The following is a 20697-nucleotide window of genomic DNA, read 5'->3' on the forward strand; positions in this document are numbered from 1 at the left end:
GATTGGCCCTAATCTAACTCTAGTCATTCTTTTATTCCTGATATACCTATAGAAAGCCTTAGGGTTTTCCCTGATCCTATCCGCCAATGACTTCTCGTGTCCTCTCCTTGTTCTTCTTAGCTCTCCCTTTAGATCCTTCCTGGCTAGCTTGTAACTCTCAAGCGCCCTAACTGAGCCTTCACGTCTCATCCTAACATAAGCCTTCTTCTTCCTCTTGACAAGCGCTTCAACTTCTTTAGTAAACCACGGCTCCCTCGCTCGACAACTTCCTCTCTGCCTCACAGGTACATACTTATCAAGGACACGCAGTAGCTGCTCTTTGAATAAGCTCCACATTTCGATTGTTCCCATCCCCTGCAGTTTCCTTCCCCATCCTACGCATCCTAAAAGGTACTTGAATCTATTGTTATTGGGGAAGGTGGGAGAGGGTCAGAATCAACGTAATTAATGTTTGACAATCATTTCTCCTTCAAATATTTAAATTGCAAGTTAGGGCTTGAAGCCCTTTAAAGATGGCGTCAGCGCCTGCACAAAGGCTGCTGATGCCATTGCCGGGGACGGACTGCCCGCTGCCTGTAGGTCATTGGCTTGGGAGGTCCACCCCGGCCATTTAAATGAGCCGCTGCGCTGAATATTGCATCGGCTCCGCGATATGCAGTTTCCACGGGTGGACCACCATTGTTTATATCTGCCGCCGATTTTGGCGTGGGAATATAAAATTAGCCCTGCATGAGTGAGTGCTGTATGTCATGTGGCTGTGTTATATTTAGCTAGGTGACCCTTATCTCTCCATTGCCAATGGTCAGGCATTTGGAGACCCAACCTATCTCCAGCACCTCCGCCTCCACTGATGTCAGAGTGGCAATGACTAGAGGGCCACCCTGGTTCTCTGCTTCTCCCTGATGTCCTGTGCTCTCTTCTCCTGCAATGAGAGAAGGAAGAGACCTATGAGTGTGAGCTCTGGAGTGTTTTGAGGATGGAAGGGTAACATTTGTGGAGGGTCACTGTGAGGGATAGGGTGACACTGCAATCAGGTTAAGATGAATGTAAGTGGTGGCTGGTCTGATGGGGATGTGAGGAGGTGCTTCAAGGGAGTGTGATGGGTTCACCTGCAAGGTTTGCTGGTCTGAGGAGTGATGTACAGGAGAAGGCTGCAGAAGGCAGTGTGAGGGGCGTTCTCCTTGAACGTGGAATGCTACTCACTGCACTTTCCTGCACTGATCAGGTCATTAAACCTCTTGCGGCACTGTATGCCTTTGCTGACTTCTCTGTCACTTCCAGCCATGCTTGCTTATTCTCTGAAGCTGTCTTCTTGCTCCTGTTCTTGGGAAACGTACCTCTCTGTGGACCCTTACAACCAGTGCTGGATGAGCAGAAATTTCCTCCAATTAAATGTTGGGAAGACCCCGCTACTAAGTCTGTTCCCTAGTCACTGACTCCATCCTTTCCCTTGCAACTGTCAGAGGCTGAAACAGACTGTTTGCAGCCTTGGTGTCATATTTGATTCTGAGATGAGATTCTGACCACATACTCATGTCATCACTAAGGCTGCTTATTTCCACCTCCTCCCCTGCCTCAGCTCATCTGCTGCTGAAACCATCATCAATGATTTTGTTTCCTCTAGGCTTGATTATTCCTATGTGCTTCTGGCCAGTCTCCCACATTCTACCCTCCATAAACTTGAGACCATCCAAACTTGGCTATCCGTGTCCTAACTTGCACCAAGTCCTGTTCACACATCACCACTGTGTTTACTGCCCTACATAGGATCATGGTTAAGCCTCAATTTTAAAATTCTCGTTCTTGATTTCAAAACCCCTCTGTGGCCTCGCCCATCCTCTGTAATCCCTGATTTTAATTGCTCCACCATTTGTGTCTCTGCCGTCAGCTGCCTAGGCCCTAAGTTCTGGATTCTCCACACTCCCGCCCCCTCAAAGCTCCTCCCTTCTCTACTTTTCTTTCCTTCTCTAAGATGCTTCTTAGAACCTACGTCTTTGACCAAGCATTTGGCCATCTGTCCTAATATCGCCTTATGTGGCTCGGTGTCAAAGTTTGTTTGATAACGCTCTTGTGATGTGCCTTGGGACATTTATTACATTAAAGGCACTATATAAATACAAGCTGTTGTTGTTTTTGTATTTGTGTGCCAAATGGAGCAAATTCGTTCTACGGGCCCACGCCCACTAGGAATTAGATTGAATCCACTCAAACTCATTACACCTGAGATCCTTACAACTAGTAGACAAGAGAGACTTTCACTCTTGATTTTAACCCAGATCTTACAGGTGGAAGCCTAGTGTCAGACACACTGCCTCACACAGTCTACTTAGAAGGTGTTCACTAAGTTTATGAATTTGCATTGAGCAAGTATCGCTTTTCCCTGCAGGATTGTATCAGGAACTATGTACATATGTCTTTGGGGATGTTCGACTGAAGTGATATCTTAATATTCTCAATAATACAATAAATTATTAATAAAGCCCACTTTGAGCACAGGCTAAATTCATTTTGATCCTACTAGAATCAGTCTGAGAATTTATAGTAATATCTGTTTAAAGCATTTTTTGAAGGCTTTGTCATTACTTTATTCATAAAATGCATATTTTTAAAATCTATTCAACCTGCTGTGCACAATATGAAAAAAATAAATAGCTCCCATGAAGACGGTGCATCAAAGCTTTTGATTTGAACATTCCTCAGGAGACATCAACTGAACTTACAAAGTGTCTTTCCTTGTGTAAAAGGCATTTAAATAGGACAGAGTTATATGGAAATTGTTGACGGCGTGTAACTCACTTCCTGGCTCCCCATTGCCTGTCCACCATCTACAAGACACAAGTCAGGAGTCTGATGGAATACTCTCACTTGCCTGGATTAGTGCAGCTCTAATAACACTCAAGAAGCTCAACCCTATCCAAGACAAAGCAGCTGTGATGTCAGCATCCCTCCATCATTGGTGCACAGTGGCAGCAATGTGTACCATATACAAGATGCACTGCAGCAACTCGCCAAGCCTCCTTCGACAGCATCTTCCAAACCCACGACCTCTGCCACCTAGAAGAACAAAGGCAGCAGACACATGGGAACACCACCACCTGCAAGTTCCCCTCGAAGCCACACACCATCCTGACTTGGAACTATATCGCCGTTCCTTCACTGTTGCTTGGTCAAAATCCTGGAACTCCCTTCCTAACAGCACTGTGGGTGTTCTTACACCAGATGGACCTCAGCTGTTCAAGAAGGCAGCTCACCACCACTTTTTAAGGGCAATTAGGGATGGGCAACAAATGCTGGCCTTGCCAGTGACGCTCACATCCCATGAAAGAATAAAAAAATCTATATTTCATTCAATAAGCAAGGGCTCCAGCACGACTTAAAGCTTGACTTTAAAAAATGCTTTTGTTTGAACCACACACAGGGTGCAATTTACCATGCCCACCTTTTTCTAATTCATGAATTATATCAAAATGCCACACATTGGTTTATCAAGACACAAACAAGAATACTTAAATACATACAAGGCTCGCATGTAATATGATCTATCAATATAAGCTGGGAATTAATTGACAGTGCTTTCACATTTAAAGAGCTACAGGATTAGATCTCATTCACTGAATAGGACGTTCACTCATCTCAAGGAGGGTGGACTGTTACAAGGCAAGGTAGAACTCTTGGACGTCCATATAAGTTTGCAGATAACAGTGTCCATTCTGTCGTTATGGAAGTTATAATGAAATATGCTGACATGAACATATTTCTGTTATTCAATAATAAGCTTGTGTAATTTTTGCATCTTCAGATATTGGAATTTCTTTCCTAGTTCCTAGAATGACCACAGTCAGAGTTCCAAAAGTTATATTTTTTTACTATAAAAAACTTTGAAGCTCAAAAACCCAGGGGGAGAAATTCAACTTGTGCCCAAAACTCACTTGATGGAACTGCTGCTCTGTGCATTGGTTCATGCCAGCCAAAGGCATGAGCCAAACTCGGCCTTGGCCTCATTTGAATGGATTTTCCAACAGCTAGAGCTAACGGGAAGAAATATCGGCACCAGAAATGACCCAAACAGATTGACTTTCTAACTTATTTTTAATTTCATTTGTGGGACTCGGAGGAACACAAGTGTTGCATGGCCCCAAAAGGAAAGTTTAGGCCTCTTATGTCCCATCACTCCCTTTCTTCCTGATTGCAATATTCCCCCAAAACCTCCTTCACACAATTTGCCTGTATATCAGGGACTTTTCCTTTGGTCCCCTGCCATGCGACATTGTGCTCCCACCCACTGGCTAGCTGTTACTTCCTGCTGAATTTGGGCAGGAAACTGACTGGGCATGTAGATAAGACCTGGGAGATAAAATCGCCAAGGCCACATGCTGCTGAGGCCAGGGTTGTTTACTGTCCATCTTGGCCTCCATCTACCTGATGCTGATCCCAAGGTAAAGCTGGGGCTTTAGCTTCCCATCCCTGGCCTCATTCCGGTCATTCCATATTGTACACATCACACCCTGTGGCTTTAATATAATTAATCAAGGATTCCATTCAAATTTACCATTACTTCTTTACTCTTGTACTTTATGCCCCATTTTTGTATCAAGTCTTTAGCTGTCTGCACTTTCATTTTTAAGGAATTATGTATTTGAACTTGGTTGATCAACACCTTTCAGCCTCCTTCCATTGACTGCATAACTCCATCCCTTATTTTTCCTCCCAAAATGTATGTTCCTCTGAACAAATTTCTTATCGAGATATCCTCCTCTATTACATTCAAATGCTCCCTTCCACCATCATTTTAATAGAAATGATACAAAATATTTATTTAATATCTGCATCATACCTTCTTCCTCTAGCACTAGACTGCCCCCTTCAACCCCAAGTAGTCTGACCCGCTTGTACTATTCTTTTACTTATATATGCTTATGAAAACTCCTTACTATTTCCTTTTATATTATCTGCGAGCCACTTTTCATCTTTCCTTTAGCCCTTTTACAGTCGGAGACCCAGAGTGGCTTTTTCAGCCAAACCTATTTTGTGATTGTGAAAAATCAAATAAGGCAATTTGTGCTTTTTGAGCTGCTGTTTGACGATTACGCATAGTATTCAATGACTGTTCTGAAGGCTGAAGATTCCTCTTCCAACCATCTTAGAAAGCCAGGAGTTCAAATCTGACATGCTCAAACTTTTAAATTTCAGTCGACCTGCACATACTACATGTGTGTCACACATTAATTTAATGGATTTCTAAGACATGGCTTTTATTTTCTACTCTTACTGAAGATAGATAATAGACTTGTAGTTATACACTATTCCTTACCTGTAGTGAATTGTGCGATGTCCTGAACAGTGCTGACTGGGTTGTTATTTTTAAATGAGTATAGATTAAATGGAAACAGATTGATGTTTAAATCTTTCCAGAGATTATAGTTTGGTGTTGTCCATCGCCCAGACATAACATCGTAATCACGACGACCTAAATGTAAAAGCTTTGTCAGGGGATCATAAAGCCCACCATGAAAAGCGATGATAACTTGAAAATCAGAGTTGGAGTCTTCATGAATATCTCCATAGGGTGTGTATTGTATCTGTTTAATTAATTGCCCAGAATTACTGAACACAGCTAAGGGAGTGCCTGTGTTATCACAAGTTATGTAAAACTCTTCACCGTTGCTGATCTCCATAGCTATGAGATGACCCTGAAGATCATAGTAGAGTGATGTGATTTCAGAGTTTGTATGGTTATACATATGGGTGACTCTGTTTGGGTGAATAAGATCTGCATAAAAAAACTGCAGGTGCTGTCCAGTGTTTGTTTTACTGGCTATACGCCTTCCTAATCCATCGTAGCGATATAGGATACTCCAACCTGCAATATTATTGTATGCTCTGTTGAGTAGACCATTGGAGTTGTAGTCAAATATGGTATCACCCCTCTGCTTGAGGAAGCCATCCTCATCCATTTTGTACTGCACTTCTCCAAATCTGGTAATTCTATCTCGCAGGTCATACCTCAGTGGAGTTAGATGAGCACTATTCTCATAGCTCATCAAGTTAATGTTTCCATTTAAGTCATAATTGTAGCGCCATTGGGGTTTGTTGTTAACAGAAACAGTTTGTAGCTGCCCATCAGCATCATACTCATAGGAGTGCTTAGTAAGATTGGTATCAGCTCCCACTCTTATCTCACACACTATCATACGTCCCATGTTGTCGTACTGAACGGTCATCCAGTATGTAATGGATCTTAGGATTTCAAACTGGACCTCTCTCACTTGGCCATTGGCATTAAATCTCTTGGTGTGTGTCATAACAGTGGTGGTTATAATCTGGTTTAGATCATAATAGATCACACTGAACTTTCCAAATTGTTCTGTCCGCCCTGACACATCATCGTGACGATAAAGATCAATGGGCAGAGGAGTTTCATTGATCATAGCCTGCATGCTAGTGATTCGGAGGTTATTATAACTGTAGTCAAAGCGAGCGTTAACAAGGTTGTCATCACTGAACCTGAAGATCTGTCGAGCAATAAGAGGCCCTGTTTGTCTAAATCGGACTGTGCAGGTGAATCCTTCATGTATCAGTTGGATGGTTTTAATCACACCGGCGGCTTCATCATAAGTGAAGTTGACCTGAGTGGTATCGTAAACAATCTCAGAAAACTTGGAGAGCTTAGTGTATTTGTAGACCACCATTCGTCCAGTTCCCAGGTACAAAGTTTGAAGCAAGCGCCCATCCTCAGCATAATCCTGTATGATGGAGGCACTACTGTCAGGTGGACTGTAGATGTTCCTATAATATCCTACAGAGCAAATGGTCTGCAAGGTATGTCGAACCATACTGGGCATGGTGACTGAGAAAAGTCGGTCAGTCTGATCATAATCAAAAATGTACCTTCGTTGGCTGTGCAAAAGAAGTGTCACAGACTGTTGAAAAATAAAGCTAAAAGTTATTTAATGACAATTTGAGATAAACACACAAAAAACTTTGATACATTTTCAAAGAAGGAAAACAGAGCATATTGCTGAAAAAAAGAGACTGAAATGTTCTCCCTTTGAAATTTAGCATTCTTGCATCTGTTCTGATGAGTGCAAGATGAAAAGCATCAACAGCATATCTCTTTTTCAGCAATATTCAAGTATTCAAGTTCTGCACTATAAAACAGAGTAAATTAAGGTACACTTACAATCCAATTTTAGTGCTGGTGTGAAACAGACAGAAGCAATGTGAAACTCCCTGAAGAGTGTGGTCTCACACCACATGGCATTGACACTGCATGGATTGTAAATTTAGTGTAAATCAGGTGCAAAAAGATTTCAGAGTTCATTGGACTTCCTGAACGCATTTAACACCTGTTTGCAATAAATATAACTGTTTCCACAGCATAGACTGTGTTGCCTGCACTGTTTAAATTTACAATTAACTGCATGTAAATACACACAAACAGAGTATTGTCCTGGACACCAGAATTGAAGTTTCACCCAGGTAATGTAAACAGGATTAATTCTCCTCTTCACCTTACTCCCACTCTGATCTCTCTGTCCTCGACCTCCTATGATGGTCCAATGAAGCTCAATGTAAGTTTGAGGAACAGTACCTAATCTTTTGATTAGGTACTTTAGAGCCTTCCAGGCTCAAGGCTGAGTTCAACAGTTTCAGATCAAAACCTCTGCCACAATTTGTTTTGGGATGGCATCAGTTGGTGATGATTCAGCTATTCCCATTTATACCTCCTCTGGATCCATCTTTTGATTCTTTCGTTGTCCCATTACCATTTCCTTTTGCCTTGCACCATCATCCCTTTTGTCATGTAATTACTGCCACCCTCCACCCAATCACAGGCCTTCCACTTCATTCCTCCCCCCCACGTTCCCAGCCTCTGTACCAGTTTAAAGCATGTTACATCTCTAACTTTTCCCAGTTCTGAGGTTCAGCCTGAAAGATTAACACTGCTTCTCTCTCCACAGATGCTGCCTGACCTGCTGAGTATTTCCAGTATTTTTGGTTTTTATTTCAGATTTCCAGTATGCACTGTATTTTGCTTTTGTATTAAAAACAGAAAATACTGTTAAACATCCAGCAGATTAGGATACATCAGCAGAGAGGGAAACATAGGGTTAATGTTTCAGGTCAGTGACCTTTCATCAGAACTGGATGATGTTAGCGATGAACAGCTCTTAAGCAACTGCAGAGCCAGGGAAAATTCTGTGATAGAGTGGAGGCAGAGTGAATAAATGACAAAAGTCATGATGGTGTAAAACTTAAAGGAGGTGATAATGAAACAAGTAACATAAATAAGTAAAGAAACAGAAACTCTTACTTTTCTACAGTGTCTTTCATGACTACAGGACATCCCAAAGCACTTTGCAGCCAATTAAGTACTTTTGAAGTGTGGTCACTGTATTAATGTAGGAAACAAAGCAGCTAATTTGTGCACAGCAGGCTCCCACAGACAGCAATGTGATAATGACCAAACTGTCTATTTTTGTGATGTGATGATCTCATCTGAAAGGCAGCACCTCCAACAGTGCAGCACTCCCTCAGGAGTGTCAGTTTTGATTTCTGTGCTCCAGCCCTGTCGTGGGACTTCAACCCACTTCTAATTCAGAGGCAAAAATGCTATGAACTGAGCCACAGCTGACAAAAGATGCACCCAGATGGCTACAGAAGAATAATAGAGAAGGAGGGACGCATGGAAATTCCAGCAAAGATGGACAGATTTGTGCCAGCCTCGGGTATTAAGGGATATGGAGCCAAGGTGGATGGATAGAATACAGATTAGTAATGCTCTCACTGAATGGCAGAACAGGATCAAGGGGGCAAATGACCTACTCCTGTTCCAATGTTCCTATATTACAAATGAACAGCATTTACAAAGGAACAGAACAGAGGAGGAGAAAATACATAAATGCATATTTGAGAAAAGAAACAGAATGACTTGTAAAAGCAAGAGATGGTTAAATGGCACATGGATAAGAACAAGTTTCCTGGATAGCAGCTGGAGCAGGAATGTGGCTGAAGAAAGGTGGGTAGATCCCAGGGGTGCAGACGTACCAGATCCTCATCCAAATACCAGCCTCATCTCATCCACTTCCAGTGGCTCTGGGACAGTTATTCTCTGTGGCCAGCGCCTGCCATCCAAGAAATTTTTTTTGTCATGTGCCATTTTACCATCTCCTGCTTTCCAGTTAAACACTTTACAAGTCATTCTGTTTCTTTTCTCACATATGCATGTGTGTATTTTCTCCTCCTCCTTCCCTTCATTCTGTTCCTTTTTCAATGCTGTTTATTTGTAATGTAGGAGTATAGGAAAAGTAGACCATTCAGCCCCTTGAGCCTGTTCTGCCATCCAATGAGATCATTACTAATCTGTATTCTAACTCCATCTATCCACCTTGGGTCCATAATCCGTTGATACCCTTGGCTGGTAAAAACTTTTTGATTGCAGATGTAAAATTATTAATTTAGCAAACCTCTACTGCTTTTTGTTGGAGAGAGTTCCACACTTTTACCACCCCTCTTATGGAAAATGTGTTTTCTAACTTCTTTCCTGAATGGCCTGCATCTGATTTTATGGTTATGTCCCATTGCCCTAGACTGAGCACAGTAGCATAGGTAATGATCGTGGACTAGAAATCCAGAGCCCTGGACTAATGATCTGGAGATAGGAGTTCAAATCCCACCACAGCAACTGAGGAATTTAAATTCAGTTAATTAAATAAGTCTGTAATGAAAAGTTACTACTAGTAATGATAAACATGGAATTACTGGATAGTTGTTAAAAACCCATTTGGTTCACTAATGCCCTGGAGGGAAGGAAATCTACTGTCCTTACCTGGTCTGGCCTACATGTGACTCCAGATCCACAGCAATGTGGTTGACTCTTAATTGCCCTCTGAAATGACCCAGCAAATCACTCAGTTGTCCTGCAGCAGTTCAAGGAGGTGGTTCACCACCACCTTCTCAAGAGCAATTAGAAATGGGTAATAAATGTTGACATGGTCATTGATGTTCACATCCTGTGAATGAATTTAAAAAAAACTCCCCCACCAGTGGAAGAAGTTTCTTTCTATCTATCATATCAATTCCTTTCAAAATCCTAAACACCTTAATAAAATTATTCCTTTACCTTCTATATTTCAGGGAATACAAGTCTAGTTTATTTAATCTCTCCTCATAATCGAACCCTTGGAACTCTACTAACATTCTGGTGAATAGGCATTGCAATCGTTCCAAGGCCAATATATTCTTTCTAAGGTGTGGTGCCCAGAACTGCACACAATACTCCAGAGGTGGTCTTAATCAGGGCTTTGTATAGCTGTGGCAAAATTTCCTTCCCTTTATATTCTAGCTCTCTAGTTAGAAATGCTAGCCATTCTGATAATTTTTTTGTAGCTGACGACTACATTTTAATGATGTATGCATGGATCCTTGAATCTCTTTGAACCTTCACTGTTGCTAGGTTTTCACTATTTAAAAAATAATTGAATCTATCCTTTTTTGGTCCAAAATGGATGATCTTACACTTACCTATATTAAAATCCCTCAGTTTTGCCCACTTGCTTAATCTATCGATGTCTCTTTGTCATTTTATGCTCCCAACTACACTACTTTCTAAGCCATCAATCTTTGTGTTATTGGCAAACTTGGATATATCGCTCTCTATCGCGTTAAGTCATTGATAAATATAGTGAATAGTTGAGGCCCTAGCACCTTCTGGGACACTACTAGTCACTTGTTTCCAATTTGAGTACATACCCATTATCTTTAGCTAACTAATCTCCTAACCTGATCAACAATTTGCCTTCAATTGTGGGCATTAGTTCTAGCTCCAGGGTTGACGAAGAATTCACATCTGAAACATTAACTCCTTTGTTCTGTCCACAGAGAGCTGCTGGTCCTGTTGAGTGTTTCCAGCATTTTCTGTTCAAAGAATTCCTACCTGAGGGAACAGGCGAGTGTCCTGTATTCAGAATTTTGCAAGCACTGCTCATTCATCTGCAGAATGTGCTTAATGGTGGCACCGACTAATTTGCCTTCCGATTTGTTCCCCTCTCTTTCTGATAAAATATCTTATTCCTCTCTAGTGCCTTCCCCAAGTGGTTAAGCAGTGACCGATAATTCATCTGCCCCATGTCACTATGGTGCAATACATCATTGTACTGTGAGGCCACGACATGATCTAACTTTGATATTCACGAATACAGGTTGAGCAGAAATGCTGAAATTATACCTGCACGTATTATAAACACGGGGAAAATGGGTACTCAAGTCATTAAAAGGTCACTGTGATAGGATGGATGGTTGGAGTGATTAAATGACAGAAGTCTTGATGGTGCAAAGCAAAGAGAAACAAGTAAAGAAGCAAAAGATGGGCCTAGAGGAAGTGTAAATGCTTACAGCAGAATAGCAGAGGAGGAGGAAAGCATGTAAAATCTGACAGAGAAAGCTCCCATGGTGCAGGAATGTGGTGGAAGAAAGGCAAATAGAACCCCAGAGTATGGGCCTACTGCCGGTCCATTATGTTTGTCTTTTGTCTCTTCAGCTATTGACAGAGCTGCTGTACAATTCTGGCATTTTATGTTTCGCTTTCAGGTTTCCAGCATTCATATTTTTTTCTTCGATCTCTATTACCTTTTCTCTGTTAAGATGAATTAAGGTTTATTTGAAAATATATAAATTAATTATCCCAATATTACAATAGTTTGCCTATTATTGTATTTGAGTTATACATGTAAATCAGGTATAGTTAAAAATTCACTGTTATCCTTAACAAAAAATACACATATGATTCACATTTAATAAAAGGAAAATCTATTTTAATTAACCAAATTTGCACGCACAACTTTTAATAAGAATGAATATATTATTCCTATCAGAATATATGCTCTAAGTTTCAACTTCAGTTTTTGAATTGCCAAGGGAAAGTATATTTTATAATTAACTTAACTTGCCCATGCATTTTAGCATCATTAATGAGATATCCCAATTAGCATGTTAAATATAGCCGCCAGATCTTTGTGCATTTTATTCTTCTGATACGAACGATCATATGTTACAATGTTACTACCAATGTGTTATCAGTGTTAAAATTCCTTATAACAAACAGAAACTAAGGCAGTTCCCTTGATGGTTTAATGAGAAAATGCATTGTTCAGTGCGGAACTGAGCCACCACCAACAAAAAAATCCCCAGATTCAGTCCTGTTTTGTGGCTGAATTTCTTTCTCGGGCGGGATAGCAGAAGTTGTTTTTAACTCTTGCTTTAGTTACAGTTGACCTCAGCATCCCTCGCACTATAGAAGAGGGAAGCCCAGCTAAGGAACCATTCGTGATCACGAAACAGTAAATTCCATTGGAAAGTGCGAAGGCATGAATTTCATCGCCGCTAGCACCTTTTTGCTGGAATGCGCTGTGCTGCCAGTTACTTCCAGCATGGCATGCCCTCTTGAGAGGGGTGACGACATGGGCGCCCGCAACATGCACTGGAAGCCTGTGAGGAAGTGCTATCCTGACGTCATACAGCCCAATCAGCTGATGCAACGCAGGATCCATCATTTGGACCATACAAGTCCAGACAATGAATTAGCGCCTCACTCTGCAAACAAGTGCAGAGCGGTAAGATGGGCCCTGCACAAGCATTATTTAAAGGGCCAGGCACCCAAATTGCAGGTCAAGGTACTTTTTATGAACTTCTTCTGTTGCAATGTGAATACAAGTATTCTGGAGTCGTTTTTGGAGATGTTGTGGTGAGTTCCTGGATTTGCCAGGGAGTGTTGCTGCATCCTCACAGGGAGAACAGATGAATCTTCTTTGGCCTCCTTATCTCGAGAGACAATGGGTAAGCGCCTGGAGGTGGTCAGTGGTGTGTGGAGCAGCGCCTGGAGTGGCGAGAAAGGCCAATTCTAGAGTGACAGGCTCTTCCACAGGTGCTGCAGAAAAATTTGTTTCTCGGGGCTGTTACACAGTTGGCTCTCCCCTTGCGCCTCTGTCTTTTTTCCTGCCAACTGCTAAATCTCTTCGACTCGCCACACTTTAGCCCCGCCTTTATGGCTGTCCACATAAAGGCTACAATAGGCATTGGAGCAGCAGTGGCATGGAGCAGAGACTGGAGAAAGAAAGCTCTGCGCAATGCCCTCTGCCAACCTGGAGTGCGACTCCTCCCTGCTCCTTGACAGTGACAGGAGACTGTCTGTCAGGCCAGCCAATGCACCCAGCATCTTGCTGTGCATGCCCATCAGCATTTTCTTGTATGCTGGCCCATCAAGGCCTTCAGCTGAGTCCACTGCAGCAAAACCTGTCTGCGATCTCGCCTGCTGGTGAGCTGGCAAACAAACCATACTTTACTAAAAGCAAAATCCTGTGGATGCTGGAAATCTGAAATAAAGACAGAAAGTGCTGGAAATACTCAGCATGTCTGGCAGCATCTGTGGAAAGATCACAGACCTGAAATGTTAACTCTACTTCTCTCTCCACAGCTGCTGCCAGACCTGCTGAGTATTTCCAGCACTTTCTGTTTTTAAACCATACTTTACCCCGGGACTGGCTACAGCCCACTAATGCCTGGAAGACTCACCGCACGCTGATCCCAACACTATATTTGCCTCCATGGAATGTGCAGTACCAATAACTGAGCTGCTGGCTGCAAGTGTCAGATCGTATGACATGTCTTCTTCATTAGTGCTGTGCTGTTGCACTCTCTCTTCCTCCTTGGGCTGCTATGACTGGGCAGGTGTCAGTTTTTGGATGTCAGGAAATCAGAAGGGGAAGGTTGGAAGTGGGGTGGGATGGGAAGCAAGAGGTCCATGGTCACACCATCAGCAGCCTGCTTAGCATGACAGATAGCAGGAGGAGGGTGAGCTGGGAGTTGATTAGGGGCATGACCAGGAACATACCGTCATCCTAAGTGTTTTAAGTGAGGTTGGATGACACGGACTCCATCGAAGCTGGCCCCATGATGCTGAGAGCCATATCCTCCCTAAGGCTCAGGAAGTGTAGGCATCCTTTTCCCCTGCAGGTTCTGCTCAGCTCCCTTCTGTTGGGTGCCTACTTGTCTTGCGAGAGAAAGGGCACAACATCAGTGACTGTGTCTGCCAGTGTCAAATAGCTGGAGGTATGTGGTGGTAGCAAGAGGTGGGTGTGAAGCTTGCAAGACTGATAATTGTGTGCGAGTGGGATGGAGTATCTGAATGCTAGGCATGAATCCTGAGAGCCAGGTGAGTGATGGGCATGTGGTGCATTTTGCAGCGTGAGAGAGGTTGTGGTGAGGAGGAGATGTCATGTGAAGATGCATTCTCTGAACTTGAGTACCTGCATGAGGTCATTAGTCTTCTTGTGGCATTGCTGACAGATTCTTGGGTCCAGACTATGGGAGTTGACCTCTGACCACCTAGTCCAACTCCCTTCTGAGTGTGGTCCTTGAGGGCCTTCTGACTTGCCCCCCACCCCCCCCTATGAACCATGGCGTTTCTCCTCCTGCCCACCTCCACCACTTACGCCTCCAGCACGACATCCGTCACTCTGGAACACTCTCTTTACCCTGGTGTTCTATTTTCCATGTTTTAAATTCCAACAACATTATTCAGTGCAGCTTCCCTTTAAGAGGGACAGACCACCTTTAAGAGCAGAGCAGACTGGCTGCGCACATGCTATCAGTGCAATCATGATTGATGCTGAGTGCAGAGGCAGCTGACAGTGCGAGGAGGCAGCCAGCAGTAAGGAAGATGCTTGGCCCCATGCTACAAACTTGGTAATGAGGTGGGAGCACCAAATTTGTGGTGCTGCCCACCTCCAACGGAAACAGTGTGGACTGCATTCAAAAAATGGAGTCAAAATTTTTTATCCCCACGTGTGTGGTTCTCATGCGATGCTAGGATCAGGATTGCTTATTGTCTTCTCTGGGTGAGTAGCTGGCTGACACTCATTGTCAAGTTCACGTAAAGGGCGGAATTTAGTGTGGTCTGCAGCAACAGGAATGGATCTTCTCTGTATTCCAAGATCCAAGTCATTTATATATAGCAAAATAAGCAATGGTTCCAGCACTGACCCTTTCGGAACATCCTCCAGTCTGAAAAACAACCATTTACCACGACTTGCTGTTTTCTGGTGGTGGAAGGAGTGAATGTTTAAGGTGGTGCACGGGGTGCTGATCAAGTGGGCTGCTTGCCCTGGATAGTGTTGAGCTTCTTGAATGCTGGAGCTGCACTTATCCAGGCAAGCGGAGAGTATTCCATCACACTCTTGACTTGTGCCTTGTAAATGGTGAACAAGATTTGTGAAGTCAGGAGGTGAGCTGCTCACTGCAGGATTCCCAACCTCTGGCCCGCTCTTGCAGCCACAGTATTTATGTGACTAGCTCAATGTTGACACCCTCCCCCAATCCCACCCCCCAGGATGTTGATGGTAGGTCATTCAGCAATGGTAATGCCATTAAATATCAAAGGTGGTGGTCAGACACTCTCTTGTTGGAGATGGTCGTTGCCTGGCACTTGTGTGGCATGAATGTTACTTGTCCCATATCAGCTCAAGCCTGAACACTGTCCAGGTCTTCTGCAGGTGGGGACAGATTGCATCATTATCTGAGGAGTTGCGAATGGTGCTGCACACTATGCAATCATTGGCGAACATCCCCACTTCTGACCTTATGATTGAGGGAAGGTTATTGATGAAGCAGCTGAATGTTTGGAATTCTCTACCCCAGACAGTTGTGGAGGCGAGATCACTGAAAGTATTTAAAGAGAAGGTAGATAGATTTTTGAAATATCGGTGAGTTGAGGGCTATGAGGAGCAAGCACGAAAGAGGAGTTGAGGTCTGGGGTAGATCAGCCATGATCTTGTTGAATGGTGGGGTAGGCTTGAGGGGCCGAATGGCCTACTCCTGCTCCTATTTCTTGTGTTCTTATGGTTGTGCTAGGACTCTACCTTGAGCAACTCCTGCAGTGATGTCCTTGGGCTTAGATGATTGACCCCTAACAACCACAACCATCTTGCTTTGTGCTAGGTATGACTCCAGCCAGTGTAGAGTTCCCCCACCCCCAATTCCTAATGACTTCAGTTTTTCTAGATATGTCAAATGCAGCCTTGATATCAAGGGCAGTAACTCTCACCTGAACTCTGGAATACAGTTCTTTTGTTTATGCTTCGATAAAGTCTGTAATGAGGCCTGGAGTCGAGTGGCCTTGGCAAAACCCAAACTGAGCATCAGTAAGCAGGTTATTGCTGAGTAAGTGCCACTTGATAGCACTGTCAATGACACCTTCCAGCACTTAGTTGATTCAAAGTAGACTGATAATTGGTCAGATTGGATTCGTCCTGCTTTTTGAACAGGACATACCTGTGCAATTTTACACTTTGTTGGCTAAATGCCAGTGTTGTAGCTGTACTGGAACTGCTTGACTAGGGGCATGGCTAGTTCTGGAGCATGTCTTCACTACAGTTGGGATGTTGTTGGGGCTCATTGCCTTTGCTGTATCCAGTGTGCTCAGCTGTTTCTTGATGTCAAATTGGCTGAAGACTGGCATTTGTGATGCTGGGGACCTCAGAGGAGGACAAGATGGATCATCCACTTGGCACTTCTGGGTGAAAATGGTCATCATCATTGAGAGTGGGGATGTTTGTGGAACCGTGTCCTAAGTTAATTTTTTAATTGCCCGCCACCATTCACAACTGGGTGTGGCAGGACTGCACAGCTTTGATCTGATCCATTGGTTGTGGGATTGCGTAGCTCTGTCAATAGCATGCTGTTTCCACTGTTTAGCTTGCATATAGTCTCCCAATTTTGGCACAAGTCCCCAGATGTTAAAAGGAGGACTTTGCAGGGTTGACAAGGCTGGGTATGCATTTGTCGTGTCCAGACCTAGGTTGATGCTGGGTGGTCTGTCTGATTTTATTCTTATTTGACTTTTTTGTAGCCATTTTATACAACTGAGTGGCTTGCTAGGCTATGTCAGAGGGCAGTTAAGGGTCAATAACATTGTTGTGGCTCTGGAGTCACGTGCAGGCTAAGGATGGCAGATTTCATTCCCTGAAGTACCTTACTGAACCTAATGTGTTTTTACAACAAGCCGATAGTTTCATGGTCACCATGATTGACACCAACTTTTTATTCCAGATTTCTATTTAATTAATTGAATTTAAATTCTACAGCTGCCATGTTGGAATTGGAACTCATGTCTCTGGATTATTAGTCCAGATCTCTGGATTACTAGTCCAGTTACTTAAGAAATGGTATACTTGCCTCAGCGGGGGTGCAAGAAAGGTTCACTAGATTGATTCCTGGGAGGAGAGGGCTATCCTATGAGGCGAATATGAGTAGAATGGGCCTATATTCTCTTTTTTATTCTTTCATGGGATGTGGACATCGCTGGCAAGGTCAGCATTTGTTGCCCATCCCTAATTGCCCTTCACAACTGAGTGGCTTGCTAGGCCATTTCAGAGGGCAGTTAAGAGCCAACCACATTGCTGTGGGTCTGGAGTCACATGTCGGCCAGACCGGGTCAGGACAGCGGATTTCCTTCCCTAAAGGACATTAGTGAACCAGATGGGTTTTTACGACAATCAATGATGGTTTCATGGCACCATTACTGAGACTAGCTTTCAATTCCAGACTTTTTATTAATTAATTGAATTTATTAATTAACTGAATTTAAATTCGACCAGCTGCCATAGTGAGATTTTGAACCCATGTCCCCAGGGCCCTAGCCTGGACCATTGAATTATTATTTCAGTGACATTACCACAATGCCACCATCTCTGCAGTTTAGAAGAATGAGACGTGATCTGACTGGAACATAAGTATCTTACAGGGTGGGGAACAGGATAACCGAGGGCAGGGAAGCGATTTGCAGAGGGGAAACCAGTGGGCGACAAGGCACAACATCCTAAGCGCAGCTCAGCAACAGTATTTCTAAACCATTTGCTTAGCCTTGACTCAATAAAGGAAAGTTTTTATAGACTTATCGAAGTTACAGCACAGGAGAAGGCCATGTGGCCCCCAGTGCTGGTGCCCTCTCCCGTAACCCCATTACCTACCCGCTTCTTTTCAAATAAAGATCCCATTCCCTTTGGAATGAAGTTTTGGACCCTACCTCAATAGTGATGAAGAATCACATGGTCAAACACCCCCTCAGTTCAAGAACTTCCCTCCTCCTTTCCCTTGTTTCTTCCAGTGGGAATCCTTATTTTCTGTTCCAGAGTTCCTCATGCAGACCCAGTGGAAATAATCTTTCACTATTTACCCACAGTAAGGTCTCTTGGTTTAACTCACCCATTTACTGGCTACTCCTCTCTCAGCGTCATTCCCACTCAGCACTTGACTGCTGCTACTCCAGGTTTTATGGGAAATGCTGGGCCCCAGGCAGACCTTTTTCTATTCCCTTAATCAATTTTCCACCCCACTCCTTGCTTGAAACCAATCCCCTGATCATTGGTCCTCTTCTTTCCCACCACCTCCCATCCCCTAATTTCCCACTTCTCCCCTGGAGCTTCCAATCCCAGTCTCCATCTTTCCCCCGAACCTCATACCCCAGACTCTTGTTGACCCTTCAAGCCCCCAGTTCCCCATCTCCATTTTTCCCCCAATCCCCGTTCCCCAGTCTTCCCATTGATCCCCCTGAGCCTCCATTTCCAGTAAGCACCTTTTTCCTGATCCCCATTTCCTAGTCGCCCTTTGATCCCCAAGTCTCCATCTCTTCCTCCCCGCTTATTTCAGATTTACCCCAAGATTTCTAGCTATCCCACTCCTGATTTCAAACTCTATAATTTCGGAACTCTCAAGTCCAGAGACCCCACGATTCTCAAACCTTTCCACTTCCAACTTTCCTTTGCTCTGCTGACTGCGCTCCACACGGTTGAGACTCTCTGTAGCAGTCGTCAGGTGACATCACTGAGCCCGTGGCTTTAACAGCAGCAGCTGGTGATGTCATAGAGCGGGGAAGTTGCAGAGGTGGTGGCCACACTGTTGTTAAAGAGCTGATCTCACAGGCTGCTGGAGGCACAGCTGAGGAGGGGTACCCCTGATCATTCTGGGAAACACCCAGACATTCCAAGGGGATTGGGAATCCTATGCAATCCTTCTCACTTTTTAATACATTTCCAAGTTTTATGTTATCTGCCCCTTATATAATAATGAATTGGACTTGGCTATATCAAAAAGAGCAGTGGTGCTAATACTAATCCATGGGGTACATCACTGAACACTTCCCTCCAATTTGAAGAAGAACTGGTCACAACTACTCTCTGCTTGGTAATTAGTGGCAGCAGAAAGAACTACTTTCAAGTGGTTTTCAAGAGATCCTAATACCAGTTGTAGATACAATTGAATGTGAGGCACAAGTGTGCTAGGCTTAATGAGTTATTAAGCAACCTACAAAGGATTCATTTTACAGGCAGAGTGGCTCACATGATGGAGTGGGAGTGGAGCTGCAGGAAGTAGCACCTGTTATAGTGTGTTGCACATTTTGCATTGCAAATGGGCTTCCTGTCAGTTGAACACAAACCAGGCATTGAACATATGGGAAAGTCTGTGGTTTAGCCATCAACCTAGATGCAAAAGGGGTACAGGTGAAAGCCTTGGAGAAGGAAAAACTGAATTAGTAATCAGAATGAAAATAAGCTGCACCATTCCAGCACTGGAGGCATTTATGATAATCCTATTGCCTGTTGTGCTGACGACAGTCTGTATGTTTAACCTGGGACTACAATGCAAAATAATTTAATAGCCCAGCTTTCAATTTCTTTCCCCATGGTGCAAATTCAAAATCAGTTCCTTTTTGATTTGTTTTTTAAGCATTTCATTATAGCTTAGGTTATCAATTTCAGTTCACCCAGGTTGTGAAAGGCATTGATGCAGTGAGTTTACTTCAACTGAATACGAGAAAATTATCTTATTCAAAAAATTACAGAATAGTGCTTATGTTGTGTTACCTTTTCTGAGTAAGTGTAACTCCATATTTTCCCATCTGCCAGCACTCTGGATATAATCCTACCACTCTGATCATATTCCATTCTTTCAACCCAAGTTCCCCGTTGAATGCCTGTCAGCAGCCCCATAGAGGAATAGGTAACATTGACCTCATTAAACTTGTTGCTGGGCGACCAAAGAACTGGGCGTCCCGATTGGTCGTACTGGATCCTGAGAGTAAACTTTCGATGGTCATCGTAGATCTTTCCGATTCTGGTGACACGGTCAAAGTCTATGGACAGCAGGTTTCTGTTATGAGCCTAATGACAAACAAAACCTGAATCAGCAAGCGTTCCATATACAGGTATCATAAATAACAAGGCCATTGCTTTGGCTTATAAAATCCATGTCAAGATAAAATATAAACATAGCCAGTTGTGTTATCTGACAGAAAGAAAGAATGATATTTTTTCTGTATATAATTTATAATTAGATTGTAATTTATTTTCTAAAGAATTTTCCATGAAGCACTTCTGGATCTCAGCAGTGTTGAGTCTAGGATTTCAACAATAACAACATCACCAACTTGCATTTATATAGTGCCTTTAACACAATAAAATGACCAAATCACTTCACAGATCCACTTGAATTATAGAAAATAACCAACAAGGTATCTGTAGATTTGCCCTTCTAAACGCATGTTGTGTGTGAAAACAGCATTCTGAGCTGTGCACCCATAGAGTGAAATATTGGTAGCTATAGCTTTGTCACTGATGTCACAAAAGCATCAAAATCATGGTCAGC

General features: G+C 43.1%; 1 protein-coding gene across 9 annotated transcripts in view; it reads right to left on the reverse strand.

Moving 5' to 3' along the window:
- tenm1 (teneurin transmembrane protein 1) overlaps nucleotides 1-20697 on the reverse strand; it is a 1688122-nt gene that overhangs the window by 45141 nt on the left and 1622284 nt on the right. For 8 of the 9 annotated variants that reach the window (XM_068047383.1, XM_068047386.1, XM_068047389.1 and 5 more), the window contains 2 exons: nucleotides 19917-20213; nucleotides 5312-6920 (listed from right to left, as the gene is read on the reverse strand). In XM_068047383.1, the coding sequence (XP_067903484.1) occupies nucleotides 5312-6920; nucleotides 19917-20213 (1906 nt within the window). Of the gene's footprint in view, nucleotides 1-2757; nucleotides 2826-5311; nucleotides 6921-19916; nucleotides 20214-20697 lie in introns of those variants that run through there. The other variant, XM_068047391.1, reaches the window with a different exon arrangement.

This window comes from Heterodontus francisci, chromosome 15, assembly GCF_036365525.1.
Source record: "Heterodontus francisci isolate sHetFra1 chromosome 15, sHetFra1.hap1, whole genome shotgun sequence".
Lineage (NCBI taxonomy): Eukaryota > Metazoa > Chordata > Chondrichthyes > Heterodontiformes > Heterodontidae > Heterodontus > Heterodontus francisci.